The sequence below is a fragment of the Ursus americanus genome, chromosome 7, assembly GCF_024610735.1.
Source record: "Ursus americanus isolate L20-20 chromosome 7, mUrsAme1.1.p, whole genome shotgun sequence".
Taxonomy (NCBI): Eukaryota; Metazoa; Chordata; class Mammalia; order Carnivora; family Ursidae; genus Ursus; species Ursus americanus.
In genome coordinates, this window is record NC_142133.1 from 9,023,131 (window position 1) to 9,038,486 (window position 15,356).

The following is a 15,356-nucleotide window of genomic DNA, read 5'->3' on the forward strand; positions in this document are numbered from 1 at the left end:
AATGCTGCTTTTGAAACCAGAAATTATGTAGCTTGAGAAGTTTTTGCATATTTTGCAAATATTTAAGTTTAAATATTCGTGAAGAAGGTTTCGTGTTGTTAACTTGACATTTTAGAATGCTGTCCCCTGTACATGTGCAGTAGCCAGCAACTTGGAAAATTTTCCTTAAATCTTTTAAGAAAATCATGAAACATGAGTTGGGTTCTAACACACAGCTGTCAAGCAGTTTCGTGCTTCCCCTTTCCTGCTTTGGTTTTGCATTTCAACTTAAGGAAATCCTTGGCCTCTTGTTTACTGATACATTCAAGTTTGGCTCACATGTTCGTGTAACCTATGTATTTGGCTTTTTTCCCCCCTCTTCTAGTTAAACTTGTAGTCCCTTGGGTCGATATCCAGAAGTTAGAAAGAACATCCAACGTCTTTCTGACGGACACCATCCGAATCACCACGCAGAATAAGGAGCGCGACTTCTCCATGTTCCTGAACCTCGATGAGGTGTTCAAGATCATGGAGCAGCTGGCCGACGTGACACTCCGGAGGCTGCTGGATAATGAGGTCTTTGACCTGGATCCAGACCTGCAGGAGCCAAGCCAGATCACCAAGCGGTGAGAGCTTCTGTTTTCAGTTCCTCACCCACGGGACTATGGCTGGGGTGCCACCACCCTCATTTACATGTGCTTTGTTAGTCTAAGTTGAACTGGGTTTAAATTTCCCTTGTGGCATGATGCAGATTTTCCTGTGGTGTTAATCATGACCGTGACATAATAACTGGCAGTGATTGTTAATTTTTTTTTAATAGTGAAGTTTTTGTTTTTGTTTTTTTTTTTAAAGATTTCATTTATTTTAGAGTGAGTGAGCTGGGGGAGGGGCAGGTGGAGGCAGAGAGGGAGAGAGTCTCAAGCAGACTCTGCACTGAGCGTGGAGCCCACTGTGGGGCTCGATCCCATGACGTGACCTGAGCCGAAACCAAGAGTCAGACGCTCAGGGGCGCCTGGGTGGCACAGCGGTTAAAGCGTCTGCCTTCGGCTCAGGGCGTGATCCCAGCATTAAGGGATCGAGCCCCACATCAGGCTCCTCCGCTATGAGCCTGTTTCTTCCTCTCCCACTCCCCCTGCTTGTGTTCCCTCTCTCGCTGGCTGTCTCTATCTCTGTCGAATAAATAAATAAAATCTTAAAAAAAAAAAAAAAAAGAGTCAGACGTTCAACTAACCGAGCCATCCAGGCGCCTCGATTGTTGATTTTTTTTAATGCAGTTGACTTTGATTTCTGGATCCAGTTCTGCTTTTTTCCCCGATATTTGGAAACTGATTTTTATAAAAAATACTTCTCAGGAAACGTAATACAGATAGCTTCCTGATAGAACTCCATTCAGCACTGTGCTTCATCAGCGGACATGAAGAAATTTTGTATTTCGATACGAAAATGCTTTGTAGAAAGAGTTTTCAGGACAGCGCATTTATTTTTGGTACCAGTTTGTCCTTAGGAAAGTGCCTTAGTAATACTTACTCTAGGTTAACATTCTTTCTTATTGGTTTGCCCCCAACTGATGCTAGGTGTGGAGATGTCTGGGGCAGTTGCTTGAATTATTAGTCACTTTAAAGAAGTTCAGCTTTATTATCTAAAATTTAAATGGTGGTGTTTGTCTGAGCTCGACTGTGAATCCTGACTTGGTGGGTCAGTCCCGGTAACTGCAGAGTTGATACAAATATACCCTTAGAGAAACAAGTCATCTAGCCAGTGCTGCCTTGGCCGGATAGATTTAATACTGTTACAGAATCACCACTACTGTTTAGTACTACTAGACATGAAAATACATTTTTAATGCGGTAAGCTACACGTAACATAAAATTTGCTGCCTTAATACCACGGAACCATACAGCTAAAAATGGTTAAGTACATTCACATTGTTGTGCAACCATCCCCTCCATCCAGCCCTGGGACACTTCATCTTGCAAAACTGAAACTCTGTCCCCATTAAGCAATAACTCCCATTCCCTCCTCCCCCAGCCCCTGGCAACTTCCACTCTACTTTCTGTCTCTGAGTTTGACTACCCGAGGTCCCTCCTGTCAGTGGACTCATACAGCATTTGTCTTTTTGTGACTGGCTTATTTCACTTAATGTCATGTCCTTAAGGTTCATCCATGTTGTAGCAGGTGCTAGAACTTCCTTCCTCTTTAAGGCTAGGTAATATCCCATTGCATGGGTATACCATGTTTTCTTTATCCGTTCATGCATCGATGGACGTAAAGCTGTCTCTACCTCTTGGCTGTTGTATATTCGTGCTGCTATGAGCGTGTGTGCAAATATCTTTTCGAGTCCCTGCTTTCACATCTTTTGGGCATATACCCAGAAGTGGAATTGTGAGATCACATGGTAGTTCTGTGTCATTCTAAGTCCAGTCATTAAAAAAAATTTTTAAACCTATCGTAACATTCCTGTTATTTCTTACTTAACACACGTTTGCTATTTTCTCTGAACATCTGGGAGAACATGTGTCTAATTAGTGGTCTCTAAGTGGCAGTGTGTTTGTAGTTTGCATGTATTCATCAAGAATTTAGAGCCCCTGCTGTGTGCATGCATTAGAAATTGATCATGTATTGTCATAAGTAAGGCAAAAATCAAAAAGTGAACTTTTTTGGTGAAACTCCAATGAATTTCACTTGGTTTTGTGTCCTCATCATCTGACCGTACCTTTGTGAGAGGAGATGGTGCTGCTTTTCACTCGCTTACGAAAGGGGAGCCTTGGGGTGCTGCCCTTGGGTCTCCTGACTCCCCATCCTGAGCTCCTCCCTGTACCTCCTGATGCCAGGTTTCCCATTACCGTCTCTGGCTCTGTCTTAGGTCCGGAGAAGACAACCCAGCACAACGACAGCCCCACTCTCCCATGTATCTTCAAATATCTCTGTAGTCGTTGAGTATCTGAGTCCCTTTAGCCCAGCTTACAAAGACTGGTTAAAAATGAAGAAACGAGTCTCGGTTGTAGGAGTTGTGAAAGGGCTCCTATAAATCACCCAGTGAAGCTTCTGTCTTCTGCGGGTTCTGCACCGGTGCCTACGTGTGTGAATTGCAGTCAGGGTCTTAGCACTAGGAGGCCGGCTGGTAGCCCGTGTGCTCAGTCAGCTCCACGGGCATTGGGATTTCAGGAGATTTCTCACAGATCTCCTGATATTCCTTCATGGCGGGCTCCACTTCTAGATGCGGTTTGGGGTAGAAACTGGGAAAGAAGAGGCAGATGGCAGGTTTGTCGCACTTAAGACCCTTCGGTAAAATCATTCATTTTGGAAGAAGGTTCATCAGCACAGGCAATCTTCATGCACGATCCAGAATTCAGGTGAATTTTATAAGGCTCCCCCCCTCCACTTTCTATCCTGGAAATGATTAGGGAGGAGAAGAGAGAAAAAAGGACATAACAGGCCCCAGTGGTGGCCTGGGGTGGCGCTGCTGGGGCCCCGCAGGTGCCTTGGTCTGGCCTTAAGATGGATGGCAGGATTCTGGTCCGTGGTGTGTTTTGCTGGTCTCTGTACTTTGAGTGACTTCTTCCAAAAGTGAAAGGCATGTCCTTGCCTACCAGTTCCTCACTGGTCTCATGTGTAGCTTTCTGTCATGGAGACATAGGCCTGTGGACATAAACAGGTAATGACTCAGTCAGCTTGACATCCTGCCAAGAGAGCCCAGGTTTTCAAGTTGAGGAAAACAGTCTCTTGATGCAAAGGGCACAATCAGAAGTGCTGGAATGCTCCTCAGGCTCCCTTTTGTTGATGTATTTTCACTTCCCTTCCCAGATAACGGCTTTAGAAAGGTGCCCTTGGGGTCACTAGCATGGTGAGGCATCTGATTACGGATTAGTCATGATTGCTGCTCATACTCACTCCCATGGGACTTTGGGACAGAGCCCAGCGAGGCTGGGACTTCAGCGGGAGCCGGGAGGATGGGATGGTGCATCGCAGAGCAGGACCCAGTCAGACAAGTTAGAGCTGGCCGGACCAGGGAGTCCTCTGGTCCAGCCCTCACACTTTGCAGAGAAGGGCCTGGGCCAGGGATTCTGGGGTGTAGTAACAGAATCTAGGAGGGCGGGGGAAACAGAGACTGGGGAAGGGACTTCTGGGGGCCAGCGGGAGCAAATAAATTGATTGGTCCTGAAATTTACAAACAAAATAACACTTGTGAAGTTGTGAGTGATGGATTGAGAACAGTGTAGCTAGTTATTTGGGGAGTGGAAGATTGGGGGAAGTGATGGGTTTCACCAAATCAAATTTAATATCTTCATTAAAATCTGTATTGACTGATTGAAAAGTGCTGGAGGAAAACTTAGTTAATGCAGTAAGGTAAATGGAGGCTCTTTGCCCTGGTGGAAGTGCTTTCTGTGGTGTCCAGAGGTCAGCAGTGGCTGCCAGGGGGGCTGATGTCTTCAGTAATAAGCCCTCATCCCCTATTGCCTGGCTGATTCTTAGCCCTCTGGTCTGACTTTTCAGACCTCCGTTGGCCTTTTCTGCCCAGATTCACTCCCTTTCCTGCAGTTCTCCTTGTGCCCCTACTGAGAATGCCCAGCCTAGCTCTGTAATTTATTCGACTTTCTGTTCTTGTGATTCTGGGTCAGGGTCGACATCTCTTAGGGGCTCCTTGTGCAGCCCCAAACAGCTCCTGCCTCACCAGGGAAGGCCTGTGGCTCCCCACCCTGCAGAGCCCTAGCTGCTCTGTACTTCTCCAGGCTGTTCTGGGGCAGGATGGAGGGCAGAGGGCGAAGGCAGGAGCCTTGAGTGTGAAAAAGCCTTCTAGATGCCAGTGTTGTTGAGGTCTTGGTCTGCTGGAGCTCTGAGGATGGATATTCAAAGAAACGGGGGGCACTGCGGGCCCCAGCTGAGTCCGCACCCCCTGTTGCCTGCTGTCCGAAGGCTGGGTTTCCCCGCATGCCCCCGTTGTATGAATGAAGTGTGAAGTTTTAAATGTGTGCGTGTAGTTTAGTGTAGTTTAGAATTTTCCGCATTGTTGTCATGCAGGATTGCAAGTATTAATTGCAGCTTTACCAACAAACTTGGTGTTCTTGCTCCGTATTCTGATGAACCCACATTTATTTCCTATGTGGCTACAGGCTCATACAATGGCATGTGTTAAGATAGGAGGGTTTGTGGCACCGTCCCCTTCTATTCTCAGCTGTTGCTTTCTCTTGGAGCAATTGCTTTGGCCAGTGCATACCAACAAGGTGGACAATGGGTGGTAAATATTGTGGGGGATGCCGGGCTAGTTTCCATCTTTATAGGGGCACTTCTGCCGTGGCTTCCAGGACTGTGCTCGGCTACTGCTTTCTGAATGGTCCGTTATGACTCATGTCTGTTGGGCATCTCTATGGAGGAAGGGGGGGAGCGTTTAGTAAGTATCGGAAGGTCTGAAAGGCAAATTGTGACCAGTGGGCTTTGTTTCTGGTGCTCTTTGGAAGGAGGAGCTGATATTTTTAGCATCAAAACTACCACCTGCTTCGAAACAGACCTAAAGGATCAAGTGGTCTTACTCTGAGCTTCATAAAGGGCTTGAGCTACTCCTCTCTCAAGCTACTTGATCTTCATCTCAGTCTGTTAGAAAGTTAAATGCCACATATATATATATGTATAATGCATATTTAGAGGTCGAATTGGAAGAGGACTTTCTGGAAGGAAGGAAGGAAGGAAGGAAGGAAGGAAGGAAGGAAGGAAGGAAGGAAGGAAGGAAGGAAGATGATTTAGGAAAGTCCTTTCTGCTGCTTTCTTTCCTTTTTTTTTTTTTTTTTAAGATTTATTTATTTATTTTAGAGCATGCAAGCATGCCAGGGGAGGTGCAGAGGGAAGAGAGAATCCTGAAGCAGACTCCTTGCTGAGTATGGAGCCCGACAAGGAGCTCAATCCCAGGACCCTGAGATCATTACCTGAGCCGAAACCAAGAGTCAGCAGTTTAACTGACTGAGCCACCCAGATGCCCCCCTCCTTTCTGTCCTTCTGTCTTATAACTCAAGGTCACTGTCTCTGGCTGCTGAATGTGTGAGAGACAGACCCCTATGGTGAGAGAGAACAGCCCAGAAAGGAGCGTGGAGATGGTGTGTAGTACACCCAGGCTGCTAGGTAAGCCATGGAGAAGGAGGTTGAATTGAGTGAGTGGTTGGCATAGCAGGTGCACCGAACAGTAAAATCAGATAACTGAGCACCTTATTCTTAAATTGAAGAGCTGGCTGCAAAGTAAATGCCAAAAGTCCTTCCACCCGCCCTGTGCTTCTAGGAAGGAACAGATGACAGGTGAGTTTAGTGGTGGCTGGACCCTAATCTGTGAGATATGTACAGCTAGGCTGCATTGGCTTTATTTTCACCAAAGCCAGCACGGCCAGCATACCTTGAGGACAAGGATATAAATCCTCCAACGTAAATGCGCTGATTATAGGTCCACTTTCAGGGAAATGGGGTGATCTTGAGAGGCCTTGCCTGCCATCCTATAGTATGTGAATTTCTAGAGCATTCACGGTGCTGTCCCACATTCTCCCAGCTCCTCGGGGGAGGAAGCGCAGGCTCCTTTGCAAACAGCCATCTGTGGATATCAGGTGCTGCGGGTTAAGGAGCTGCAGCTTTGGCCGGCAGTAACGGGCCCATCTTGATCTGTAGAATTTGTATAATCTCTCTCTGTGCTCACAGGACTTTCTGGACATGCGTGTATCTTTGTGAGGGTTTGATAATAAATTCCAGGCACTCCCCCATCTCTGTGTGGGGTCTCCTGGGAAGACAGTTGTGTGACAGTGTGAAAATGAGGACTGGGTTGGGAATGAGAACTGGGGCAGAAGGGGCCTCTGTGTGTGAGCCTGGCCCTTGGGGTCTGCAAGATCACCCAGACTGCAGCATTTAATACCTTGCATTTATGCAACATTTTAAAAGTTACCTCTTTTCCTAAAAGAAAATAGCTTCATTTTTAAAAAAGCTAATAATATGTGGTCAGGTAGGAAATTTAAGCAGAATAAAAATGAGAAGTGGAAATCCTACACAGAGTCAACTACTATCAACATTTTATATAAAGTTTTTTTACATATCACTTTCTGCAAATTTTATAGAATTTATGTAAATGGAATAATAATGTAGATGCTATTTCTAACCTGCTTTTTCGATATTGTGGACATCATCTTATGTTTTCAGGGATCCCTTGAAGCAGAAATGTGTTAGGTATTGTTTCAATTTTACGGATGTCAAGATATGATATGGAGAAGTGTTATCTAAGGTCACCCAGCTAATAAGAAAGCTAAGAGTTCATATTCCTTACTTTGAGCGCAGTGCTAATTATCTCAGATAAATTTAAAGAACTCTTATTTAACGTGACAAAGAAAAATTTTTATCTCTGTACAGTGGAATTTCCCCTCGTCTAGAATTTTGGGCTATGACATGAGTTCATCAGTATTTGCAAGCATTGTGATTTGGCTGCCTTCTTGCTTTACTGGATGTTAGAGCCAAGACTTGGTATGGAGTGGGGGGGTCCCCTGGGGTAGGATTTCTCCCCCATGCTCCACTGACCACATTGATGGGCTTCTCTCCAGTGGTACTTTTACTTGGATTTGTTTTTTATTTTTTTTAATTAATTAATTTTAAAGATTTTATTTATTTGACAGAGAGACAGCCAGCGAGAGAGGGAACACAAGCAGGGGGAGTGGGAGAGGAAGAAGCAGACTCCCAGCGGAGGAGCCCGATGTGGGGCTCAATCCCAGAATGCCAGGATCACACCCTGAGCCAAAGGCAGATGCTTAACGACTGAGCCACCCGGGCACCCCAATTTTTATTTAGTTTTTGAGAGAGAGAGTGCGCTGGGGGAGGGGCAGAGGGAGAAGGAGAGAAAGAATCTTAAGCAGGTTCCACGCCCAGTGCAGAGCCTGATATGGGGCTTGATCTCATGACCCTGAGATCATGACCTTAGCTGAAATCAAAAGTCAGATGCTTAACCAACTGAGCCAGCCAGACGCTGCTTGGGTTTGTTTTTTAAAGGTAATAATAGCTAATATTTATTCAGCACTTACAATACGCCCCGCACAGATCTCAGTTTAACTGCTTTTTTGAGCTGTAATTCATATACCGTACAATTCACCCTGTTAGAGCATCCCAGTCAGTGGTTTTTCAGTCCACAGAGTTGTGCGACCATCACCACACTTGGTTTAGAACATTTTCTTCATGGAACCCCATCCTCATGAGCAGTCACTCCCCACTTTTCCCGTTATCCCCTGCTCTGCATAATCACTGAGCTATTTTCTCTCTTTATGAGTTTTGCCTATTCTGGAAATTTTATATAAAGGGAATCGGGGGGTATGTAGTCTTTTGTATCTATAATGTTTTCGAGGTCCGTCCATGCTATAGCTTGTGTCAATGTTTCGTTGCTCCGTGTGGCCGAGCGATCTTCCATTGTGTGGCTCTGTCACATTGTGTTGGTCTGTTTATCAGCTGATGGACATTTGGGTTGTTGCCAGCTCTGCTGCTCTGAACAGGTGTGTCCAGGTTTTTGAGCAGATGTACATTTTCGGTTCTCTGGGGTCTACACCTAGGAGTGGACTTGCAGGGTCGTATGGTAAGTCCATGTTGAACCTTTTGAGAAATAGCCGGACTGTTTTCCAGACTGGCCGCACCATTTTACATTCCCGCCCGCCGTGTACGAAGGTTTCTGTTTCTCCACGTCCTCGCCAGCACTTGGTGTTACTGACTTTTTGATACTGGATTCTTAAACACTCGTTTGATGGTGATTCACAGTGTTGCTTAAACCAGGAAGGGAGTATCTGTTCTGGTCTGTGAGTTGATTGTCTTACTTCTGTGCAGAGGCAACCCCTTCTGCTTTGAGGACCCGTCCCCGAGGTTGGCTGTGAAGTGGAGTGCATGCTGGGACCCACTCGGGACCTGGAAGGGTTCATCCTCTTCCACATCTGGCGGCCCCCGTGGGCTTCACAGGGTTTTCTTGGTGAAGCCATGTGTTCATTCACCGTTCCTGCCTCTTTCTCTTCTCTCTCCCTCCCCCGCCAGAGACCTGGAAGCCAGAGCACAGAACGAGTTCTTCCGGGCGTTCTTCAGGCTGCCGAGGCAGGAGAGGCTGCACGACGTGGTGGACTGCTCGCTCTGGACGCCGTTCAGCCGCTGTCACACCGTGGGGCGGATGTTTGCTTCTGACCGTTACATCTGCTTTGCCAGCAAGGAGGACGGCTGCTGCAATGTCATCCTCCCACTCAGAGAGGTAGCCGCAGCCCTGGCCGGCGCTTCCTGAGCCCGCCTTTTGTCCTTGAGCCCCCGGCCGTGAGACCGGCTGGGGAAGGGCTGCTTACCCAGCGGGGTTTTGCCAGCTACAGATGGGCCTGTGGAGGGAAGCACTGCCTGCGTTTGACCAGTCCCCATGTGGCTGTTGCTTTTTCTATCATTGCACCAACAGCCTGAAATTTGCCTGGAAGTGATTGGTGAGAAGCAAGCACTCTCACCTCTGCATTATTGGTAAAGCTGTTATGAAAAAGCCCTACCTAGCAGTTAAAGCTTTTCCGGCAGCTCTTAGGAAGGGTTCCACCCCTTGCACTCACGAAGAGGGGAAAGAAAAAAAGGCAACCGACAAAAAGCATCACCTTTTAAAAATGTCAGATTGCTTGGCTTTTGTACCCTGCTGGGACTTGAGTGAAACATGTAAAAAATGTTTCCTTTAACGTGGACCAGCTTCCTTCCCACTGTAAAATTCCGCAGTCTGTCCCCGGAAATGCAGGGCAACCTGAGGCTACTTCCAGATCTGACAAGCGCAGTCCTTTGGTTTCAGGGCATGTCTGTAGGTGGTGACTGTACCCACCACTCTGTTTCCCATCAGGACCTCCAAATTCTGGGCGCTGTTCTTTGGGAAAATTCAAACTTTTTCATGCGCGTGATCTCCCTCTGTGTCATTTTCTAGATGTTTTCATTGTGCAGATATTCTGACTTAGGGGTGGAGCAAGAAGTCCAAGAGTTGTCTTACATACTCGTCGTCTTGTTGTAACATACACATCACATTTACCACTTTACCCACTTCCAAGTGTTAGGTTCAGTGGCATTAAGTACATTCATGGTCTCATCCCACTGTCACCAGAACGTCCTCATCCTCCCCAACAGAAACTCTGTCCCCATTAAGCACTCACTCCCCATCCTCCCTCTCCAGTCCCGGGCAACCACCCGTCTACCTTCTGCCTCTGAACCGCACTACTTAAGGTCCCTCCTCTAAGTGGTATCATACAGTGTCTGCCCATCTGTGGCTGGCTTATTTCACTGAGCACCATGTCCTCCAGGTTCATCCATGTTGTAGCACGTGTCAGAACTTCTGTCCTTTTTAAGGCCGAATAATATTCAGTTGTGTGGCTAGATCACATTTCGTTTCTCCGTTCACCTGTTGATGAGTACTGGAGTTACTTTCACCTTTCGGCTATTGTGAACGGGCTGCCTTGGATACTTTTAAACTTCTGTATCCGCTCCCTAGGGCGGTTGTTTGGTTTTACCTTCTATTCGGTGATATTTTCTAAATAGGTGATTGAAATGCCTGCCCTCCTTTGTCTCTCGCTGTACCTTCTGTGTGTAACTTTTTGCAATAGGTGGTGAGCATTGAGAAGATGGAGGACACAAGTCTGCTCCCCAATCCCATCATCATCAGCATCAGGAGCAAGATGGCCTTCCAGTTCATTGAGCTGAAGGACAGAGATAACTTGGTGGAGAGCCTGCTCGTGAGGCTGAAGCAGGTGCACGCCAACCACCCCGTGCGTTATGACACCTCACGAGATGAAGACCTGGTATGAGGCTTAGAAACGGCGGGATCCTATAAAGTGAAGATCTCTTTTCTCACCACCTCTAGGGCAGCGGTCTCTAAAGGGGGTGCACATAACCACGATCCACTTGGGAACGAGAGAACTGTGTTCGAGATGATTGGGCCTGTGTATCAGACAGTGTGTCACTTCTGATACTCTAGGGGTCCTGAGTAGGTGCGACACAGCTTAGAGGGGCTCACAGGGCACCCTGCTCACAGGTCAGAGGAGTTCATGGGGCACCCCTTACCAGAGGTTAGGGGAACTGATGGGCACCCCTCCCTATGTTAGAGAGGTTGGTGGGGTACACACACACGTCAGCAGGATTGACAGGGCAACCCCTCCCAGGCTGGAGGGTTTGATGGGGTATCGACCTGCAGGTTAGTGGACACCCTCCTCACAAGTTGGAGGGGTCAGTGTCCCCCACCCCTGAGGTTGAGGGGATGTTATTTGGGGGCAGATGGAACTTGTTAAAAGAGAAGTTACATTGTCCTTAACACTGGACGGCTGGAAAAAAGACCTGCTGGATCCGCTGGGACCTCCTCTCCTGCTGTTTCACACCCATCCCTCTCTTTCTTCACCTCTTTTTACCCGTGCAGTGACAGGGAGGAAAGGAGATAGTCTCTCAGTACCCGAGAGCTGTTTTCTAGGATGGTCATCCCCAGTTCTGGAAGCATACAAGGAATGGGGCTTGTCTGCCCCTTTTGGACCCATGCTCTGTATGCTGTGAGCAGCCTTCAGGAAAGCACAGTGTGGACCATCTTCTCTTCTGAGGATCAGATCTGTTGGGGCTAATGTTAGTCTGTTTCCCTTGAGTCCTAGATAGGCATGTTTAAATATGTTACCTTCGGGGAGCCTGGGTGGTTCAGTCGGTTATGCGCTGGACTCGATCTCAGCTCAAGTCACAATCCCGGGGTCCTGAGATCAAGCCCCTTGTCAGGCTCCATGTTCAGTGGGGAGTCTGCTTGAGGATTCTCTCTCTCCTTCTCCCCCTGCTTGCTTATGCTTACTCTTTCTCTCTCTCTCTCAAATAAATAAATTAAAGAAAATGTTACCTTCGCGCCTCCAAAGGCAGAACAAAGACTTCCATAAGTAACGACTTTCTTCTAGCTCCTTCCTTTTTTTTTTTTTCTTTCCAGCAGACTTCACCTGTGTTTCATTCAACAAGCATGTGCAGTGACCACAAGTTTGGGGATCTTGAAAAGGTGTCCTCTCAAAATAGCGAAGAAAGTGAAAAAGAGAAGAGCCCGAGGCTCCACCCCGAGGCCCTGATCTCTGTCTTCCAGCAGGCAGGCAGCCAGAGCCCCGACTCTCGAATGGTGGGTGGCCTGGCTCTGCCCCCCCCCCCCCGCCCCGGGCCCCAGCAGAGCCAGCATGGGTGGGGGTTCCCAGCTGTCCGACGCACCTGCTAGCGCCAGCCCCGAGGGCCTCGGGAGAGCGGGTGTGGTGCAGGTTGCTGGCTGCCCCAGGAGCTGGCGCCTCTCCCTCTCCCTCCTGGGCAGTAGTGGAAGGGCTCGGCTGATGCCATTGCCTGAGCACGTCCCGTACATGGAGGATGTGGTCAGATGACCGAGGCCGGTGGCTTTCCCTACCTGCCCCTTAAGTGGCTCTTTGACATAGCTCTTGGCCATGTGACCTGGAGAGCCATCAGTGCTGTCCTTTGTGGGTTCTTGCAGGTGCAGAACAAGGTTTCTCTTCTTACCCAGGGCGTCTGGATGAGCTCCTTTTACAGTACTGCTTGGTTCTCTCCCGGAACAAAAGGTCTCCTGTGCTGTAGTTTTCCTGGACGAAAGATATTTCTGTTACATCTACTTATCCTTCTCCTCTTTGTAGGGAGAATCCAAGGGAAATGTCATGCACAGTAGGGTAAAGAGGCTAGAAATTGTACTCTGAAAAGACCCTGCGGCTGGAGGGAGGCTGCATTGGGACCACATGTGCTGCGGGTGTCTGTGGACATTACTACCCCAAGCTGTGCCTTGTTGCCTTGTTGGCTACTATATAATTGTTAGCTTTATTCATTCAAAACAGAATCTTCTGATATGCTTTACACAGAGCAGCTCATTGAACTCCTGACTAAACCTGTAAGAATAGTGAATATATGGGGAAGCCCCTCCCATTACTGGAGAATGCAGATAATGAAAAGCATATTAAACATGCTGCTTCAAGGGTACTAAGAACTCCTGTCATCTAGGGGCGATTTTAAAGGATTTTTAGTTGCCTAGAGAAATGGTATCTGTCTTGTGTCTGATAATGAGAACAGTGTGATTTTTTTTCAGGTTTAATTTTTCCTCTGGCTGTCCTGGAGCTCAGGGCAAATTATGATCCCCCTGCCCTTGCCCTTGTTCGCCCTCTGAGCTGAGCCGTGTTTCAACAGCTGGCTTGGTGTCGACATCCTGAGATGCTTCCCCTAACGTCCCCCACCCCCACCCCACCCTCCCAGTGCTTTGGACTTGACTATTTGGACAAACCTACTCTTAAGATCAACTTTGCCAAGGAAATAGCATTTTATTTGTGTAAAACACTCCTGCTGGGCTCTGAACTCCAGAAGGGCTGGTACTCTGTGTTATTCATCTTTACATCCTCTGTGCCTGCAAGTGTTTCAGGAATATTTGCTGAACCAGTTGCCTATCACCGTTGGTCCCTCTGTTAACTGAGGCAGCCTCCCTCTGCTGTGGGTTGTGGTGGAAGGCGTGGAGGGGCTTCTTTGTCCATTAACAGCGTTTCCATCTCCAGTCCAGGGAACAGATAAAAATAAGCCTGTGGAATGACCACTTTGTGGAATATGGCAGAACCGTGTGTATGTTTCGCACAGAGAAGATCCGGAAGCTTGTAGCCATGGGGATCCCTGAATCTTTACGTGGCAAACTCTGGCTGCTTTTCTCAGGTAAGTGTTGCTGGTATTTCAACTGTTCTTTCTGGAGCAGACACAGGAACAGAGGCCCAGATCTGACCAGCGTGTATGTCCTCCGCCTCTGGATTCTTCCTGCGATGTTCCCAGACAAGAACTTCAGCACCCTTACTGTGTTAGCTGTGGGACCTTGGTCCAGTTGCCTGAGACCTCTGGGCTGCGGTGTCTTCCTTGGCCAATGTGAGGTCTGGCTGAAGGGATCTCCTCTCCTTTAAAAATAACTTTGAGTCCATATGTCGTCATGAGGACTCTGTAAAGAACCTCCTAGAAGTGAAGTGTCTTTCTAGGACATACATTCTGAACTCAACTAAACAAACAAACTGCTCTTCTCTGTGTGTTGTTCACTTGCAGTGGTGTTGAAATAAATCCCCCGGCACGCTTTCTGTTGGTCCCTCCTCCGAGGAAGACGCACGGCACCCCCAGGAGGCACCATTGCAGAGATTCTGCCCCACTTCCTCCTCCTAATCCACTTGAGCCATTCAGTAACCTTGTCTGGCCTCAGGCCGCAGGACTCTCCCTCTGCTGCTGTTTGGTGATGTCTGGGAATCTCTCATCAGGACACTCACCCGTCGGTGGGCAGAGACAAGGACTGACTTCTCTAGAGCCATGTTGAGCAATGTCTCTGCACCGAGGGCGGCCGTTTCGTCTGGCTCAGTAGAAGTGGTGGGGCCTTGTGGGCAGGAAGGGAAGGCCCCTGTCGTCCAGTGGTGTGACTTTGCTGCTCCTATCAGGGTGCTGCGGGAGGCCTGCGGAGGAGGTCTGCTCTTCTCAGTGGCCCTGCTGTGCTCAGGTCAGCCGAGCCTTCTGGAGGCCAGGCCTGGGTACCTGTCTTCTCCTTGCACCCTTCTTATGTTCCTCCCTCATGTGGCTTCATGCCAGACTTTCACCCCAGTCATCTCTCTTCCCTCTTCTCAGTCTCTCCCCCAAATAGCCAAGCCCATCCCCTCTCTGGCCCAGGATGCCCAGATGCACGTGTCCTGCTTCCCGCCATACTTGCTGGCATGTGCTTAGCTGGGATTCATTGATGGGTTCTTACTGCTCACCTCGTTTCACATGCGGAGTCCCTTTTGGCTGGTTTCTTCAGCAAGACAGGCCTTTTTTGAAATTAAAAATGTCTTCTGTATTTTTGTATTTAATGAAAACAATCTCTACTCAGAGCTGAAAGGAAAATAGGAACGAGCACAGAAAGTCACATGACTCACCTTAATCACCTAACAGGCGACACCTGTTAATGCCACTGGTTTATAGTCTGCCTCTAATGAACATACACATCATATTAAAAAAAAAAAAAGCTAGCTCCTAAAGGGCTGTCTTGCCTTTCAAGTGATGTGTTGACAGAAAGATTGCTGTGGGGTTTAGGGTGTTGCGGGTTGAGTGGCAGCTGTTAGTATTAAGCGTTGAGTACAAGGGAGTGTCGTAGTGATTGTTTATGGGATGTGATGGGGAATCAGAGTCAGCAGAGGGGTGAGTTGACGAGCGCAGCATACTAAACCCAATCAGAATTTAAAAGCCTAGACTGGTGATTAAAGGCAGAACTGGGCCCTTTCTGCTTGCCCTGATCTCCCGGGACCTTGCTGCATGGGGCTGGAGGCGGGAGCACTGGCTGGAACCACAGGTGCCCTGGTGCTGGCTGGTGCTCTGTCGACGCCTCACCCCTGAGGTCCCTGCCTGTT

At 48.1% G+C, this 15,356-nt stretch overlaps 1 protein-coding gene across 5 annotated transcripts in view; it reads left to right on the forward strand.

Moving 5' to 3' along the window:
* Positions 1 to 15,356, forward strand: part of TBC1D8 (TBC1 domain family member 8) — a 105,151-nt gene that overhangs the window by 65,670 nt on the left and 24,125 nt on the right. For 2 of the 5 annotated variants that reach the window (XM_045771850.2, XM_045771852.2), the window contains exons 5-9: positions 365 to 605; positions 9,001 to 9,208; positions 10,569 to 10,763; positions 11,915 to 12,094; positions 13,509 to 13,659. In XM_045771850.2, coding sequence (XP_045627806.2) covers positions 365 to 605; positions 9,001 to 9,208; positions 10,569 to 10,763; positions 11,915 to 12,094; positions 13,509 to 13,659 — 975 coding nt within the window. The remainder of the gene's footprint in view (positions 1 to 364; positions 606 to 9,000; positions 9,209 to 10,568; positions 10,764 to 11,914; positions 12,095 to 13,508; positions 13,660 to 15,356) is intronic. The other 3 variants (XM_045771851.2, XM_045771853.2, XM_045771854.2) reach the window with 2 other exon arrangements.